At 57.2% G+C, this 16,958-nt stretch overlaps 1 protein-coding gene across 5 annotated transcripts in view; it reads left to right on the plus strand.

The window, feature by feature from the left end:
* ACTN4 (actinin alpha 4) overlaps positions 1-16,958 on the plus strand; it is a gene marked incomplete at its 5' end in the record, with an annotated part of 89,151 nt that overhangs the window by 70,132 nt on the left and 2,061 nt on the right. For 2 of the 5 annotated variants that reach the window (XM_006161727.2, XM_027765601.1), the window contains 12 exon segments: positions 1,161-1,253; positions 4,472-4,702; positions 5,198-5,345; positions 8,606-8,756; positions 11,994-12,102; positions 12,286-12,426; positions 12,501-12,683; positions 12,772-12,906; positions 13,835-14,014; positions 14,774-14,920; positions 15,764-15,844; positions 16,750-16,908. In XM_006161727.2, the coding sequence (XP_006161789.2) occupies positions 1,161-1,253; positions 4,472-4,702; positions 5,198-5,345; positions 8,606-8,756; positions 11,994-12,102; positions 12,286-12,426; positions 12,501-12,683; positions 12,772-12,906; positions 13,835-14,014; positions 14,774-14,920; positions 15,764-15,844; positions 16,750-16,908 (1,758 nt within the window). 5 annotated transcript variants of the gene reach the window in all.

The following is a 16,958-nucleotide window of genomic DNA, read 5'->3' on the forward strand; positions in this document are numbered from 1 at the left end:
CCACAGTGAAACAAAACACCTCGGACCAGCAGCCCCATGGTGGCACAGTGGATCTGAGCCTGGGGTGTCAGTCGTGTCTGTCCTGTTAAAGGCCAGGAACTAAACTCTGCAAGACGCGTCCTTGCCACAGTTCCTGCTGTGCTTTCTGTGCTCATCTGGGGCTGGTGGTGGTGGCGAGCCCTGTGAATCTCGTCTCGGGGGAGCACTACTGGGCCGTGGCTTGTGCCCCACAGCACGATCCAGAGAGCGGGCGTGTGTATGAGCGTGTGCGCATAAACCTTACCTGTGCCCACCCACGGGCGTCAGTGCCTAGACAGAGCCAGGCCTGGGGCCGTCTCCCAAGCCTCTCTATTTTCCTTCCCCGTCACTCTGTAGACCCTCCTCACTATTTCTGTTCCTGTTCTGTTGCCGTTTCAACTCTTCCTCTTGGACTCTTTCTGTGCTTCCTAAAAGGTACCTGGTGTCTCCTCTCCCCGTGTGGCTCCCCTCCTTGCTTCTTCCTCCATACTTCACACTCACCCCAGCAGAGCAAGGCATCCTCCTCGGCCAGGGTCCCACCACTCCCTGCTCTCCACAACCCTGGCTCCCTGTGGCCCACGGGCTGTGACTTCTGGCCACATGCGCTCCTGGTAACATCCACCTCTAAGGGGACATGAAAGGAAGGGGCCTTCCGTACTCTGACTGCACAGAGCTCCAGCCTCCGTGGGGTGCCAGCACCCCATCTCTGCTGCCCCCAGTAGCTTTCTGGCTCTCTGCATCCCTTCCCATCCAGAGGGAGACTCCTTTCAGGCCTTGGGCCTGACACCGATGATCCCCAGCCTCACCCAACCCTCACCTCCGTGGGGCACTGGAGGGCTTGTTACCTGTGGTGGGAGGGCTCCCCAACCTCCTTAGTGCCTCTGAGAAAAGTCTGGGCCGAGATAGCCGAGGGGCCCGGGCACACACGCCAGAGCATTTGTAGTAAACAGCGGAGATGCTAGCCAGCCTGTCAGGACACCGCTGCTCGGGTGCCATCTTGCTGGAGCCATGCTTCCTCTCCTTCCCCTCCTCGGGGAGTTCTTTGTGGGCCATGGGCCAGCTGCTTTCAAGGGACATGCCTGTCAGGAGGGAGGGCCACAGCCCACAGGCAGACCTGACAGCATACACTTCCCCTGCCCCAGGCTGAAACTGCTGCCAACCGGATCTGCAAGGTGCTGGCTGTCAACCAGGAGAACGAACACCTGATGGAAGATTATGAGAGGCTGGCTAGTGACGTGAGTGCGCTGCTCGCCCCAGCTCAGGGCCCGCCAGAGCTGAATGATGGGGTCACCCCGGGCACACTTGGGCAAAGGTCGTTGGGACACTTGCAGGGAGAAAGTGGACAGGCATGGCGAGACCTGCTAGGAAAAGTTATAAGATGGCAGGCCATGGAGCTTGACCAAGCCAGTACATGACCTTTCATTGGGTTTCACAGGGCTGTGATCAGGCTGTAGCTGACCCCTGGGGTTCTGTGCTGGGGCTCCTCAGAGATAGTCAAGAAGAGTTTCCTAAACCTCATTGCTTTGGAAAAACCTGGGGAGCTTTTATAAAAAAAAATCTGTCCCCAGGCCTTCACCCTGGAGGACACCTTCATTAAAATGGAGACCAGGTAGCTGACACGACTGTGGGACAGAAGTTTGTCACCACAGGCCCTGGGGCAAGATCTGCGGTCTCCACAGCAGTCCTGCAAGAAGGGAACTGTATTACCCACCCCTTTTCAAATGAAACTGGGGCCCAGGGAGGGTCAGACAGACATCCACTGTCACATAGTTGGCCGGACAGAGCTCTGGGGTTCAAACCCAGGCAGCCCAGCTCCATGTCCCGAGCCCGGCACTCCAGCTGGAGATGTGGATGGTCAGTGCACTCCTTCTGGATCCCTCCTCCTCTCTGCTTTTCTTTCTTTTTTGCCATAGGGCATGCACACTCGCCAGGGAGAGACAGAGATAGGGAGAATCAGAGGTCACCCCCGGGGGGATGCTACACCTCAGTCCCTTCTCCTAGCAGGATTTGGGCATGCATGCTTGCACACGCACCCGTTGTGATTTTCAGGTCACCAGGTCTGAGACTCAAACCATGGTTGGCCATGTGGGAATCTAGCACCTTAACCACCATGCTGTCTGCTGGCCCCTTTCTTCTTTATTTTTTTAAATGTTCATACTTAAAAAATAAGAATTTAGGTCCCCATTGGTTTCCATACTAAGAGTTCATGGGCCAGGAAAATTTGCAAAAGCATTAGACCACAGCCTAGGGCAGCCAACTTTCTGTTTTGTTAAGGGTGTCCTGGAAATGAAAAGCTGCCTTCTGTTGCCACTGTCATTTCTTTTTTTTGGAGAGATTTTTCACTATAGGGCGTGTGCGCTCTCCAGACAGACAGAGAGACATAGAGACAGAAAGCGAGAAATCACCCCCAGGGGGGATGGTCACGCCGCAATCCCTTCTCCTCCATTCTCCTCTCGGGATCTTGGGCACGCACGCACACGTGCCCGGCGTGAGTTTTAAGCCACCGGGTCCAGGATGCGAACCACGGTCGACTACGTGGGAGTCCAGCGACATAGCCATTACGCTAACTGCTGGTTCCCACCACTGTCATTTCTTACAAGACGAGGTAAAGAGGTTCTCTTAGGACTTCAGGCATTACCTTTTTTGTTTCGTTTTAGTTTTGCTATAGGGCACATAAGAGAAAGAGAAATCAGCTATTGCCAAAAAAGGGCAGCGCTGCCCCTCTTAGGTCGGCAATAGGCATGGAGACAGGTGCAAATGTATCCTTGTGTCCTTGATCTCGCTGTGCCGGAGGTTGGCATTTGGGATATGCTTCCTGACCATATCCATGCTGGAAAACAGCTGGTTTTAGTCTCCTAGGATTTTTTATTTTATTAGTATCATCTTTGCTATGGGGCGCGTACGCTCACCAGAAAGACAGAGATAAAAAGTGAGAAAGCACCCCCCAGGGGGGATGGCCATGCCGCAGTCCCTTCTCCTCCATTCTCCTCTCGGGATCTTGGGCACGCACGCACACGTGCCCGGCGTGAGTTTTAAGCCACCGGGTCCAGGATGCGAACCACGGTCGACTACGTGGGAGTCCAGCGACATAGCCATTACGCTAACTGCTGGTCCCAGATTTATTTTTTTAAGAGGTTTTGCCTTGGGACCAGCAATTAGCATAATGGCTATGTCGCTGGACTCCCGTGTAGTTGACCGTGGTTCGAGTCCCGGAGTTGGCAGCTTAAACTCACGCCGGGCGCATGTGCGTGCGTGCCCAAGATCCTGAGAGGAGAATGGAGAAGGGATTGCGGCATGGCCATCCCCCCTGGGGGTGAAAGTGACTTCTTGCTTTCTGTCTCTCTGTCTCTCTCTCTGTCTGTCTGGCGAGTGCACGTGCCCTATAGCGAAACAAACAAAGAAACAAAAACTCTCCAAAAAACAAAAAAGAAAAGAGGTTTTTGCCTTTGAGCCTGTGCATTTGTTGGAGAGAGAGACAGACAGTGAGAGGGAAAGTGAGAAATAACCCCCAAGGGAAGTGGCTACACCATAGTGCCTTCTCCATTCTCCTCCTGGGATCTTGGGAATACATGCACATGCACCCAGCTTGAGTTTCAAGTCACCAGATCTGGGATTTGAACCATGGTCAGCCATGTGGGAGTGCTGCGACGTAACTGCTGTGCTATCTGTTGGCTCCGTTCTTGTCTAGGATTTTCTTTTTTGAGGAGAGATTTTTGCTATAGGGCATATGCGCTCACCAGAGAGACAAGAAGCAAGAAATCACCCTTGGGGGGATGGACACAGACGCATACGCACCCAGAGTGTTTTAAGCCGCTGGGTCCAGACTCAGCCAGGACTATGTAGGAGTCCAGCGATCAAACTGTTATGCCGTATGCTTGTCCCAGTGTCCTAGGATTTAACATGCCCAATTTGTCTGCTTGTTTACACCCATTCTCACTCCATCTAAAGTCTGAATAGGTTGTAAAATAGCATGTTTTTTTCTTTTTCTATTTTCTGAATTTTTATGTCCTGGGCCCTGTACATGCTCGGGCCACCCCAGAGTGAGCCGGGCAGGTTGTCGGGTGCTGCCCTAAAGTGCTCTTGAGGCATCTACAGCCCATGGACCAGGAGACAGCATTGAGCTCAGTGTGAGGGCACGTGATAGTTCAATGTGGGGGCTGCTGAGGAGGGACGTTGGGTTGAGGTCGCCCCACTTAGGTCTGAGAAAAAGGAAGACTCAAAGCAAACGCACAGTAAGAAATAGCCAGAAAACAGCATGGTGTTTCAGAGGGGCATGCACTCCCAGAATTCCTAGTCCCAGCGGGAATCTTGGACATATCGGACTGGGAAGCAGGGGCAGCCCCTATGATAGGGCCCTCAGAGATGCAGGTTCCCCTCTGCCCATAGATGGGGGGTGGGCCATCAGGGCTCTGAGGGCCCCTGCAAAGACACCACAGCTTCTGTGGGCCCACAGCTCCTGGAGTGGATCAGGCGTACCATCCCCTGGCTGGAGGACCGTGTGCCCCAGAAGACAATCCAGGAGATGCAGCAGAAACTGGAAGACTTCCGTGACTACCGGCGGGTCCACAAGCCTCCCAAGGTGCAGGAGAAGTGCCAGCTGGAGATCAACTTCAACACGCTGCAGACCAAGCTGCGCCTCAGCAACCGGCCCGCCTTCATGCCCTCCGAGGGCAAGATGGTCTCGGTGAGCACAGGGGCGGGCTGGGACGGCTGCAGCTTCGCCCACAGGCAGGCCGACTGGCCAGCCTCGTCTTAACTAGAACACATGGGGTGCACCTCCTACTTGACCAGTACTTCCTGTGCTCTAAGGCACACCATGGGTTGTGTGGACTTGTTTGAATTTGGGCCTCCGGTCTGCCATGACTCCAGGGTCACCAAGCACCTGGGGCCCTTAATCAGGGAAGGGACTGTGTTCCTTGGACAGTTCCTTCAGCCTCCCATAGCCTATCCATGGCCTTCATTAATTCACCTGTTCACACGTTGGTTCAGTTAACCCAAGGAATTGCATGCACCTGCTATTTGGCTGGGTCCTGTCTAAGCATAGAGATCAAGCAGAGCAGAGGGTAGGCATGACCCCAGCCCATTCGCTAATAGATGCCTTTCCGTCAGCGTCCACTCAGGAGGCATCCTGCAGGGTGTCCCCAGTCCCCGTTAACAGCCCTGCCCACCTGCCCCACAGGACATCAACAACGGCTGGCAGCACCTGGAGCAGGCCGAGAAGGGCTACGAGGAGTGGCTGCTCAATGAGATTCGCAGGCTTGAGAGGCTCGACCACCTGGCAGAGAAGTTCCGGCAGAAGGCTTCCAGCCACGAGGCCTGGACTGATGGTAAGGGCCTCCCGCCCCTCACTCCTTTCCTGTCTCTCTCTCTCTCTCTCTCTCTCTCCCTCTCTCTCACACACACACACACACACACACACACACACACACACACTGTTCTATGCTGGGTCTGTTTATCAGGCCTTCTTTCCTGCTGTGTGGGGACACACATGTCATAAATGCTGCTTGGATCCATCCCACCCTCAACAGCAGGACAGAGCTAGGGCCAGGTCTACCTCAGTGCCCGGTCTGCCCGGACCCCAGAGGTAACTTTGAGGTAGGCCGGCAAAGGTCATTCATCCAGTAACACAGCCAGGCCCCATCCAGCTCTTTAGGGAAGTGACCCTGTACCTATCCACTTGGCCTTGTCTTTCCCCAGCATGGTTTCTCTCCTGACCCAGGGTGGATGTGTGGAGTGGGGCTCTCCCATCCTGGCACCCTGCGTTCACAGCTCACCTCCCTTCTCTCACACCCTTTGATTGTGGTCTCACACTGAAGAATTCATGCTGGTTGGGAGTGTGTTCACTAGCACGTTCGTTGAAGGTGAGCTGAGGGAGCCACCTCCTGACTCTGCTGCCCAGCTCGCAGATGGCACTTGCTGACTGCCAGCCTGCACGCCCTCTCACCTCCCACCTCGTCCCAGAGCTTCCTTCCAGGGCTGGCCCCTGCAGCTTGGCTCCGAGAGGGCAGCATGGCCTCCTGTTTCCCAGTGGCCCTGCAGCTGCCTGTCCCTTTGGCTCAGGATGTCAAATTCCATCACGTCCCTGGCCCTTGGTCACGACCCACACCATGGTTGAGATTCCAGGCCCCCAGGGCCTGAAAGCCGTTAGAAAACTAGTGCCTGGGAAAGCCGAAAGAGCTGGCTGTGGCTGGAACGCCCCTCCCTGGCTGCTGCCTTCCAGCTCTCTGGGCACCCTGGCCACCACTTGGCCCTGCCGCTTCCTCAACAGTGCTCGTTCCTCCCACCCACCACCGTCCCCCATGGCATCCTCACTGAGCCCCTGGGGCCTCCTCTGGCCCTCACCCCCGCAGCCGTTGGGGCAGGCAGCACCAACTCTGACCAGGTGCTGAGGTCCCCTATTCAGAGCCCCCCATGGGGAGCCCTCTCCACCCTGCTAGAACGTGAGCTCACAACTTTCCGAATCCGCAGTCCTGGGCCTGCCTACCCGCCACCCCTGGGCCCTGGCTGTGGCCCAGTGTGCCCTCTTCATGTTGGCTCTGCCCGGCTATTCTTCTAGAAGCAGTGGCCAAATCCAGAGCAGTACTCTGATTCCTTCTCTGCCAGGGAGAGATTTCAGAGGAGAGGCAATGGGAGATAAGGTGAGGAAGCAAGTCCAGGCCGGGAAACGGGCATCTCCTCATGCCACGTGAGGAGAGCGTGGAGGGCTGGCATTCTGTTCATTTAGTCAGTCAGCAGACATCCTCGTCCCTTCCCTAGGCCTTGCCCTGTGCCCTGGAGCACCTCAGTGGGTTGTGCAGCCTCCAGTGCCTGCACAGGAGCGATGGTTCCTCCTGTCACCTTCCACGTGCTGCATCTCCAGCCTCCATGGGGTTCTGGACGTCATCCCTGTGGATCTCCTTTCTGGAGCCAATCAGCTTGCACTGTCAGCCCAGGGCTCCAGGAGGGCCTGGCAAGACAGTTTCCTGCCACTGAGGCTGTGGTATGCTGGCCACCACAGCTGCTTCCTTGGGGATCCCCAGGGTTGGCCTCTACCTGAAGGCCTTTGGAAGTTAGCTTAGTCTCGTGCCAAGCACAACTGGTTCGGCCGCCTCCACACACCCCTGCCCCACCCCTGCCTGGCCAGGCATCCATCTTCCCCACAGGCCTTTTGGCTTCTAGCCCAGCCTGCCCACTCTCATTCCCAAGACCCAAAGCCTCTGTCCTCAGAACCACCCATTATGCAAAGCTGAAGGACAGGCTATATAATTGGACCTCTGGGGTCCAGATATGGCAGCCTCCTCAGTCCTGGGCAGGGGGCTTCAGAAGACAGATTTAAACCACAATTGTCTCCCACTCCCTGCGAGCAGAGTAAGGGTCTGGATGCTTCTCAGAGGGATTTGGATGCCTGGGGTAAAGCCCCAAACCAACAAGCCCCCTCATCCTTTCTCTGGCAGGCAGCCCCTTGGCCTGGGTCCACTGCAGCTGTGGCCATGGCCCACCCCAACTCCTCCCCATGTACCCTCGCCAGCTTCCTTGCTGAAACTCTGCTGAGGCAGAGAAGACTAACCTGCTATTTCTGGTTCCCACCCTCAGAAGAGCAATTTGGAGGAGGGAATTGCAAACTTGCGTTTGTGGTTAAGCCTCCTGCCCTGGGGCTGGGGCAGCAGGGCCAGTGCAGTCAGGCTTCCAGGCTGCTCCTCTCTTGCCAGCCAGTGCCAGGTCCATCCAGGGGTGTCTGGGAGATGCTGGACAGATGAGGGTGATTGTGACCAAGATGAGGATGCCATGACCCACCATCCTTGAGCATCAGCTCACTGTGGCTTTGGCCCCACACAACATAGGTGCTGTTGTTGGCCCCATTTTTCAGATGAGGGAAGAGCTGTCACTCAAGGGAAAAGCCAAGGTGGCTTTCTTGAAGCAAGGCCTCTTTAGAGCCTGGGGCCCCAGCCATGTTCCCAGGCAGTGTTTCCCTTCAGCTCTCTGCAGTACCTTGCTCGCTTGCTCAGAGGGCTCACCAGAGCTTTTGTTCTAGGGCGTGTAATTAGCCAGGCTCCAAGACTAATAACAGTTTTCCTCCCTTCCTTCAAAGGGTCTGACGCCGGGCCCCACCCCACTGCACATCAGAAGCCTTAGGACGTGTGGGAGTATAGTTGTGAGGGTGTGAGAAGGACCACCACACAGAGGACCTGGCTCCAGCATGTCTCCCTCCCTGACCTTTCGGGCAAGGACTGCCACCCCAGATGCTTGCCCAGACCATGTCTCGCCCTGCCACGGGTGTCCAGTTTTCTGGCCGTGGTCCCACAGTCCCTTCTGTGATCCCCTACCAGTAAAGGATGCAAAGATTCGTGCGCACACACACAGGTTGAGTTGGGATGTCTCTACAACCCAAAGTATCTCCCGGGAGACCCATTCATAATTGGGCTTAGAGGCCCCTAGAGAGCAAGGAAGAACATTCCAGAAGTTTTTAGTCTTCATGGCCCCATCCTCGGCAAGGAAGGATGTGTAGTTAGTACCCCTCACTCTCTTTTTCTGGGTGGACAGCCCCACCTACTCCTGCCTCACAGCCTCTGTTGTCTAAGAGCCTCTCTGCCCCCCACCCCACCCCCAGGGAAGGAAGCCATGTTGAAGCACCGAGACTATGAGACGGCCACCCTGTCAGACATCAAAGCTCTCATCCGCAAGCATGAGGCCTTCGAGAGTGACCTGGCTGCTCACCAGGACCGGGTGGAGCAGATTGCAGCCATTGCCCAGGAGCTCAAGTACGTGTGGCTTGTGGAGCCCTGTCATCAGCTTCCCCTCCAACCCCCTGCCTAGAGCTATGGTGGCAGCATTTCCAGGGCCATCTTGCCTCCAGGCCTAGGGTGGAGTCCCCAGCCCCCCACTATCCCCATCACCTCCTTTCAGACTCCAGGGAAGGGGCTTGTGGGATGACGATGCCTTTGGCCTATCCTGTCTTGACCCCAGAGGAGGAACCTAAAGAATCCAGGTTCTCCAGCAGAGGGAAGGTCTCTGGCCCCTTGTTCTGACTCCTCAGGTTTTAGGGGTCCTTACAGTGCCACCTCCCCTGCTTACCACACCAAGTAGGCCCCTCACCCTGGTGGGATGGGTTGCCCAGCCTCCACTCCTCCCAGCCGCTCCTCCTGAGGGAACCGGCTACACAGTGAGCCCATTGTTCTGCCCAGCCCCTGCCCTCTCCTTGCTCAGAATACACTTATTGTAAGAGCTTCCAGGCAGCCGGCTGCTTTCCCTCCCTTCTCCACCCCGGTCAGATAAACTTGTGCATACAGTTAGTACACCAAGCCTCCGGGACCCGTGAATGGGGCCTTAGTCCAGCGGGCAGCAGCCAGCAAGGAGGGCCCAGGGAGTGGGAGGCCCAGGCCATTACTTCATGGAAAATCCACAGGCCCTGGAGGGGCAGCAAGACTCCCAAAATAACCGTCTGCTCAAAAATAGGATCCTTGGCTGGACCTGCCCTCTTCCCCGAAGTTCTGCTGGCTCCTGTAAGGCTGAAACCCAGCCATGGTGCCCAGTGGAGCCCCACGCTAGCAGGGCTTATTTCCTCCCCGACTCCTGCTCAGGAGCTTTGGGGATCCCCCATTTGCTCACCTAGCAGCAGTAGTACTGTGGGGCCTTTACATTACTGAGAACCACAGTGTCCCTGTCTGATGCAGGTGGGCCCCCCAGGGGTCCTGTGGCCAGTGTGTCCAGGCAAAGGAAAGCCAGAGTCCACAGACAGGTCCTCAGGGTTGAGGGCGAGATGTGGGCAGGTTCCCCAACTGAGGGGGGTAGGGGACTGGAACTGGTAGGAAATAACCTGGAGTCAATCCCAGGCCAGCCTACTTACTTCTCAGGCACTGGGTAAGAGCCATGGGAAACCCATTACCCTGAGTCATGGGGCAGACGGTCCCTCCAGCAGCTTTGTGGACAGTAGCCTTGGAGCAAAGAAAGGGTGGGTTGTCTGTTCATTTCCCCAAGGAGGGATTAGCGAGGACCACTTGCAGCAAAAACAGAGTACTCCGTGCTCTGTGCTCACCAGCTCAGTGAACCCCTCAGCAATCTGAGTTTCAGAGAGAAAACGGAAATAGAGACCAAGGGGCTTGTCCAAGGTCACAAGCTGGGGAGTGTTTGAGACAGGACTAGAACCTGACCCCTGTGGAACCTAGGCTTGCTTCCTCACCTGCCCTGGCCTGCTGTCCTTGGGCCCTGGGTCCTGTGTGTGGCTGGTTCCCCTGATCCCTATGTCTTGTTCTTCCCCAAAGCTGTACCCTGCTCCCCAGGCCCCCAAGGTCCCTGCCTGAACTTGGACTCCACCAGGAGTGTCTGGTCTGCAGGAGGCGGGAACCCTGGGAGGGGATGGAGGCTGAGGGAGCTTGTTAGCATGGGAGGAGGCTGGCCCCGTGTTCTCCAAACCACTCTTGTTTGATGGGTACAACCTTATCCCATTATTCGTTTGCCCTCCCCACTTTTTTTTTTTTTTTAAGAGGTTTTTGCTATAGGGCAGGTGCGTTCACCAGAAAGAGAGACAGAAAGCAAGAAATCCCCCCGCCCGGGGGGGATGGCCACGCCACAATCCCTTCTCCTCCATTCTCCTCTCGGGATCCTGGGCACACATGCACACGCCCCCGTTGTGAGTTTAAACCACTGTGTCTGGGGCTCAAATCGCGGTCGACTACATGGAAGTCCAGCGACATAGCCATTACGCCCTCTGCTGGTCCCTATTTGCCTCTTTTTAAAAGAAATTTTTGCTATAGTGCATATGCACTTACCAGAGAGACAGAAAGCAAGAAATCACCCCTAGGGGGAATGGCCATGCCGCTCCCTTCTCCTCTATTGCCCTCTAGGGATTTCCGGCAGGCACGCCCACGTGTCTAGCATGAGTTTCAAGGTGCCAAGTCTGGAACTTGAACCACAGCTGACCATGTGAGAGTCCAGCAACGTAACCATGATGCCATCAGCTGGGCCCACCATTATTTATTTGCATTAATTAATGAATTAATTGGAGAGACTTTCGCTGTAGGGTGTGTGCACTGGCCAGAGAGACAGAAAGTGAAAACTCACCCCCCAGCGGGGATGGCCATCCCAATCACACATGCCTGGCGTGAGTTTCAAGCCTCCAGGTCCTGAACTTGAACCACTGTCGGCCATGTGGGAGTCCAGTGACATAGCCATCTCCCTATCTGCTGGTCCCTATTGACCTTTGTAAGCCAACTCACTTTTTTCTTAGGTTATTTAGGATGAGATTGCAGACTAGTTGCATTTTTTTCTTAATTGCTATTAAAATAAAACCTTTAGGATCTATTGCCACTTTTTTCTTTTAGGAGAGATTTTTGCTATAGGGCATGTGTGCTCACCAGAGAGACAGAAAGTGAAAAACCACTCCCTAGGAGGGATAACCAAGCCGCAACCCCTTGTCCTCTGAGTTTTAAGCCGCCAGGTCCAGGATGTGAACCATGGTCGACTGTGTGGGAGTCCAACAATGTAATCATAATACCATCCGCTGGCCCCTCCATTGCCACTTGTACTTACTGGGAGCCGTGGGGTGCACTGAGTCCCTTGGAAGTGTTGATTAATTGATCCCCTGTCTCTGTTTCATTAATGGGAAAATCACAATATCCAGAGTGGGCAGTGCACTAGGCTGTGGTCACACAAGTGAAAAGCGAGCCAGAATCCAAACCTTACAGCTGAATTCTTTTATCACTGCCCTCTCCTAAATGTTCGCAATTGTTAAAGCAGTCCCGATACCAGGCCTTGTTGAACGGCCACACCGTGTCCCCATCATGTTGGCATATAGCAGCAGAGCTAGTCTTAAAGTGGAGGGAGGCGGAAACCCTGCCCCCTTCCCCTCCTCCTGCCCCCACCTCCTCCTGCCCCAGGGGTGTCTGGGGCCAGAGTGGAGAGGTGATCGATTACTGATACCCTCAAATGACTATCTCCCGGGACCCCATGGGGGCCCTGCCTACCCCTGCGGAGCCTCATCCCTGTCTGCACACCCACAGTGAGCTGGATTACTACGACTCCCACAATGTTAACACCCGGTGCCAGAAGATCTGTGACCAGTGGGACGCCCTCGGCTCTCTGACCCACAGTCGCAGGGAAGCCCTGGAGGTGAGCAGCAGGTGGTGTCGCCATAGAGCCATGTATCCCCATGCCTCGGGGTTGGTGGATGACACCCAGTTCCATGGGCTTCCCCTGACCCCTGGGTGCCCCCTGGGTCCTTCCCCTGCTCCTTTCTGACGTTCCTGCCCTCCCTCTGCCCTTGCCCCCCACCACCACCACCACACACACTAGAAAACAGAGAAGCAGCTGGAGACCATTGACCAGCTGCACCTGGAATACGCCAAGCGGGCAGCCCCCTTCAACAACTGGATGGAGAGCGCCATGGAGGACCTCCAGGACATGTTCATTGTCCACACCATCGAGGAGATCGAGGTCCGCTCCCCCCTGCCCTCCTCAGGGTAACTCTGAGGTACCAGGCTGCCCCCTTACTCCTGCTCCTCCCCCAGGGCCTGATCTCTGCCCACGACCAGTTCAAGTCGACCCTGCCAGATGCTGACAGGGAGCGGGAGGCCATCCTGGCCATCCACAAGGAGGCCCAGAGGATCGCCGAGAGCAACCACATCAAGCTGTCGGGCAGCAATCCCTACACCACCGTCACCCCCCAGATCATCAACTCCAAGTGGGAGAAGGTAGGCTGGGGCTTATTGGAAGGGCAGGGCTGACCTGACGAGGGAATCTCTTACCCTGACTACTCCTGCCCTGTGTCCCCCCTGCCAGGTGCAGCAGCTGGTGCCAAAGCGGGACCATGCCCTCTTGGAGGAGCAGAGCAAGCAACAGTCCAATGAGCACCTCCGCCTCCAGTTTTCCAGTCAGGCCAACGTTGTGGGGCCCTGGATCCAGACCAAAATGGAGGTGAGGAGTCCACAGACTCTCCTGGGGTGGAGTGGAGAAAGCGCTCTGTGGATAGGCTTCCTGGAGGAGGAGGCCACCACTGGTCCCTGGGCTGGCAGATGAGGTCCCAGCTCTCACCAGCTGGGAGCCCTGATCACCTTGCAAGGTTAAGTCTGGCAGTGCTGTCTGGAGAAAAGCCTGTCTGGGGAGTCTAGCTTCTGGTCTGACAGTCTGGAGCCTCAAGCACCGTTTAACCTCTGACCCTCAGCTTTCCCATCTCTAACATGGGGATGAAATTGGCTACTTCATTCTCTCAAAAAATGAAATTTGACAGCCACTCTGTCTGCCCCATTGTGACTGCTGTAACTGAACCACATGGCCCAGGCCCACAGTACCCACACCAGGGTCCCTGGTGTCCAGCCACGGGATGTTGGTGGTACTGCTGGCAGCAACCCTGGCCACCACTTAAAGAGCACTCACTGCTCGCCGGGCACCAGGGGTGTGCAGGCGTAGGGGCCTGGCAGGTCAGCCTCGTGGTTCACTGCCAGCCCCACAGTGTCTGCATTTGGGGGACTGAGGACTCGGGTGCTCGTGGTCAAGAGCCACAAGTTACAAGGTCAACCAGGCCTACATTCAAATCCCTGCTGCCTCTTCTGTGATAAGTTGCCCTCCAGTCAGGGCCTGTCACAGGGCTGGCCTCACAAAGAGGCCAAGGGTACAGTGAGGTTGGATGTGAAGCGTTGGCACAGAAACACTCCCTGGCATGGGTGCTTGTACACGAGAGGGCAGGATGTCAGGGACAGTCATGAGCAGCAGGTCTTCCAGGTTGGGGGACCCCTGGGCAGAAGCCCCAGGCTGGTGGGGCCCTGATAGGGGGCTGGGCCAGCAGCAGGGGAGGTGGATGGGGGGACCATCAGCCTCAGCGCACCTGACGGCCTGCCCTCTGCAGGAGATCGGGCGCATCTCCATCGAGATGAACGGGACCCTGGAGGACCAGCTGAGCCACCTGAAGCAGTACGAGCAGAGCATCGTGGACTACAAGCCCAACCTGGACTTGCTGGAGCAGCAGCACCAGCTCATCCAGGAGGCCCTCATCTTCGACAACAAGCACACCAACTACACCATGGAGGTGTGCCCCGCCCCTGCCCTGGCAGCCTCTCCACCTGCCAGGATCCTCATTCTCGATGGTTTTGCCCAACTTAGAAAGATACTGTCTGTTTTCTCTGTCTCCACTGCCCCCTCCCCCATTTTCCTTAAAATATGTTTTAAAATGATTGGAAAGCCTAAACCAGGGCATTTACGCACTTCGAAGGATCAGTTTCCCTCTCGCTGTTCTGTCACCATGAAAATGCCCATCTCAGGCTCAGCTTCCTCGGGGACCAGGAGGAGTGCCATTTGCCCACCGTGGCCTCAGCAGTTTCTGCCCTTGCTTGAGGCCCAGACCTTGCCAGCCTGTGCTGGGTCAGTGCACCAAGGCCAAGCACTGAGCTGCTCACATCACATTGTAGCTCAAAACCGTCCGTGGTGAGATTATTTATACCTCGCAGATCCACAGATGCAACAGACCAGATTGGGTCCTCTCCCGTGCTAAGATTGATCCGCTTACTTATAAAACGTTCCCATGCGGGAAGCATCTTGGGTGCGGCCCCGCTTCGCTGCACCCGGCGCTAAAAGACACGCTGACATAAACGCTCCTGGTTGGCAGTGATAGCGGAGGCACCGTGGCCCGTGCCCTCTGTGCACAGATGAGGTGCCCGAGAGAGGGGCTGGAGCGGTGCTTGGGGACGGAGTTCCCAAGGCAGGCCGGATTCAGCTCCCCCCAGGACACCCCAGACCAGCGGACGCTGCCCCAGTGCTGCCCATAGTCATGTCCTTTCCCCTCCCCCAGCACATCCGCGTGGGCTGGGAGCAGCTGCTCACCACCATCGCCCGCACCATCAACGAGGTCGAGAACCAGATCCTCACCCGCGATGCCAAGGGCATCAGCCAGGAGCAGATGCAAGAGTTCCGGGCGTCCTTCAACCACTTCGACAAGGTGAGCAGCCCCTTGGCCTCTTCCCTCCCCGCTGTCACCGTCCCGTCGTGCTTCCCTCCGTCTCTTCATCTGTCAGTCTGTTGATGTCACAGTTGCTGCATATCAGCCGCCGCTCATAGGGGCGGGCAGGGCTGCAGCTGCTGATGGGTTGTGTGTGTGCAGCACCTTGGCCCGCAGCCTGGGCATGTACAGGACAGACGAGGGGCTGGGGGATGCCCACGCCCTGTCCTCTGTGGCTGCACCCTCGCCTCTACCAGCAAGATCCTAAGACATTAAGTCCCAGCACACCCGGGATTTCAGAACTGAGTCTGATACACACAGACACACACAGTGTTTCTGACATTCGGTCTGGTCTGCCCGCTCCTTTAGCAGGGCCCCAAGTGCCAAAGTAGCCCCAGTCCCGAGGCTACCCTGCTGGGCCGCGATACCCCTGCCAGGGCTTCTGGGGATCAGAGTATGCAGCCTCAGCCTGGCAGCGTTGGGCTGCCCATGTTCCCAGCAGGATGGGTGCAGTCCCCTCTTCCCAGCACAGTTCCCAAAGGTGGGGGCTCCCTCCACCTGCCACAAGTCCTGGGACTCAGTCTGTGGGGCAGAGGCTTGGGGAGGCCTTGACCATCCCTGCCCACCAAGCGGAGGGCAGGGCAGAAGGGCCCACCTGCCCCACCCGTCCCACCCATCCCAAGCCAAGACCATGTCCACGTCACCTCTAACTCTGTGTTTCCCTCCCCCATGTGTCCCCTCCCCCTGCCCTCTGCATGTGGCCCGGGTCCCTCTCCCACCGCTCTGCGCGCCGGCCTGGTCTCACCGCCCCTCCCGCACACCTCCTTCCGATGGCCCCGGCAGGACCATGGTGGGGCGCTAGGGCCCGAGGAGTTCAAGGCCTGCCTCATCAGCCTGGGCTACGACGTGGAGAACGACCGGCAGGTATCGCACCCCTGGGCCCCAGCGAGCCGTGGCATTAACTGCTCTTCTCTCTCTCTCTCCTTCTCTCTTTCTCCCTTCCTTCTCGCCATCCCACCCCTGCCATCGTGTGTGCCATTTCACTGGCTCTCTTGCCTCCTCCCTGCCCTTGTGTCTCTGGACACCTTCCCCCTTACCTGGTCTCTCGGGGCCTCCTGTCTCCTTCACTCCCCGCCACTGTCCTGTCTGCCCGCTGTGCACACGGGGCGGCCCTCTTGCCTCCTCTGGGCCTGGCCTCCTCTGCTATGCCTGCGTCCTGGGAGCAGAAGCAGACAGGCAGCATGGACTCCGATGACTTCAGGGCTCTGCTTATCTCCACAGGATACAGCCTGGTATGCCGCCTCTGCCTTCCCCTCCCCGGCCGCCTCAGCACCTCCTCCTCTCCCCCGCCTCCAGAGCCTCCATGTCCTCGGGGACACTCCTCCGCCAGAGCAGTGCAGCCTGGCCTGCTGCCTCCTGCTGCACCTGCCGGGCTGGGGTCCCTCCGATGACTCCCGAGCCCCCCTTCCTTCCCTAAGTCTCCAGAGGGGGACCGATGCTGCGCGCTCTACCTTTTCTTTCTCTTTCTCTCTTTCTCTCTTCCCCACCCTCCAGGGCTAACCTGTGAGCCTGAGCAGTATGCCCCAACTCCCCACTTCCCAAGACCGTGGGAGGGGAGGATGCAAGGGCCCACTCCCCAGCCTGGGGGCCAGGGTGGCTGCTGCATCACAGACTCTGCCCTGGGCCAAGGTCTCTGGAGGCAGGCCGATGGTACAGGCTGCATGCCCCAGGTCGGCCCCTGGCTATGTTCCGAGAGGCCCCACACAGTCCGGGCCTGGCTGCCCCTGCCGCACTAAATGCCCCCTGTCCTGCCCACCCCCACCTCGCAGGGCGATGCTGAGTTCAACCGCATCATGAGTGTGGTGGATCCCAACCACAGTGGCCTGGTGACCTTCCAAGCCTTCATCGACTTCATGTCGAGAGAGACCACCGACACAGACACAGCCGACCAGGTCATCGCGTCCTTCAAAGTCCTGGCCGGGGACAAGGTGAGCAGGAACCTCTAAGGCACCTGGGCGGGGGAGGTCTGGCAGCAGGA

The sequence above is a fragment of the Tupaia chinensis genome, unplaced genomic scaffold (genome assembly GCF_000334495.1).
Source record: "Tupaia chinensis unplaced genomic scaffold, TupChi_1.0 Scaffold138910_1, whole genome shotgun sequence".
Lineage (NCBI taxonomy): Eukaryota > Metazoa > Chordata > Mammalia > Scandentia > Tupaiidae > Tupaia > Tupaia belangeri.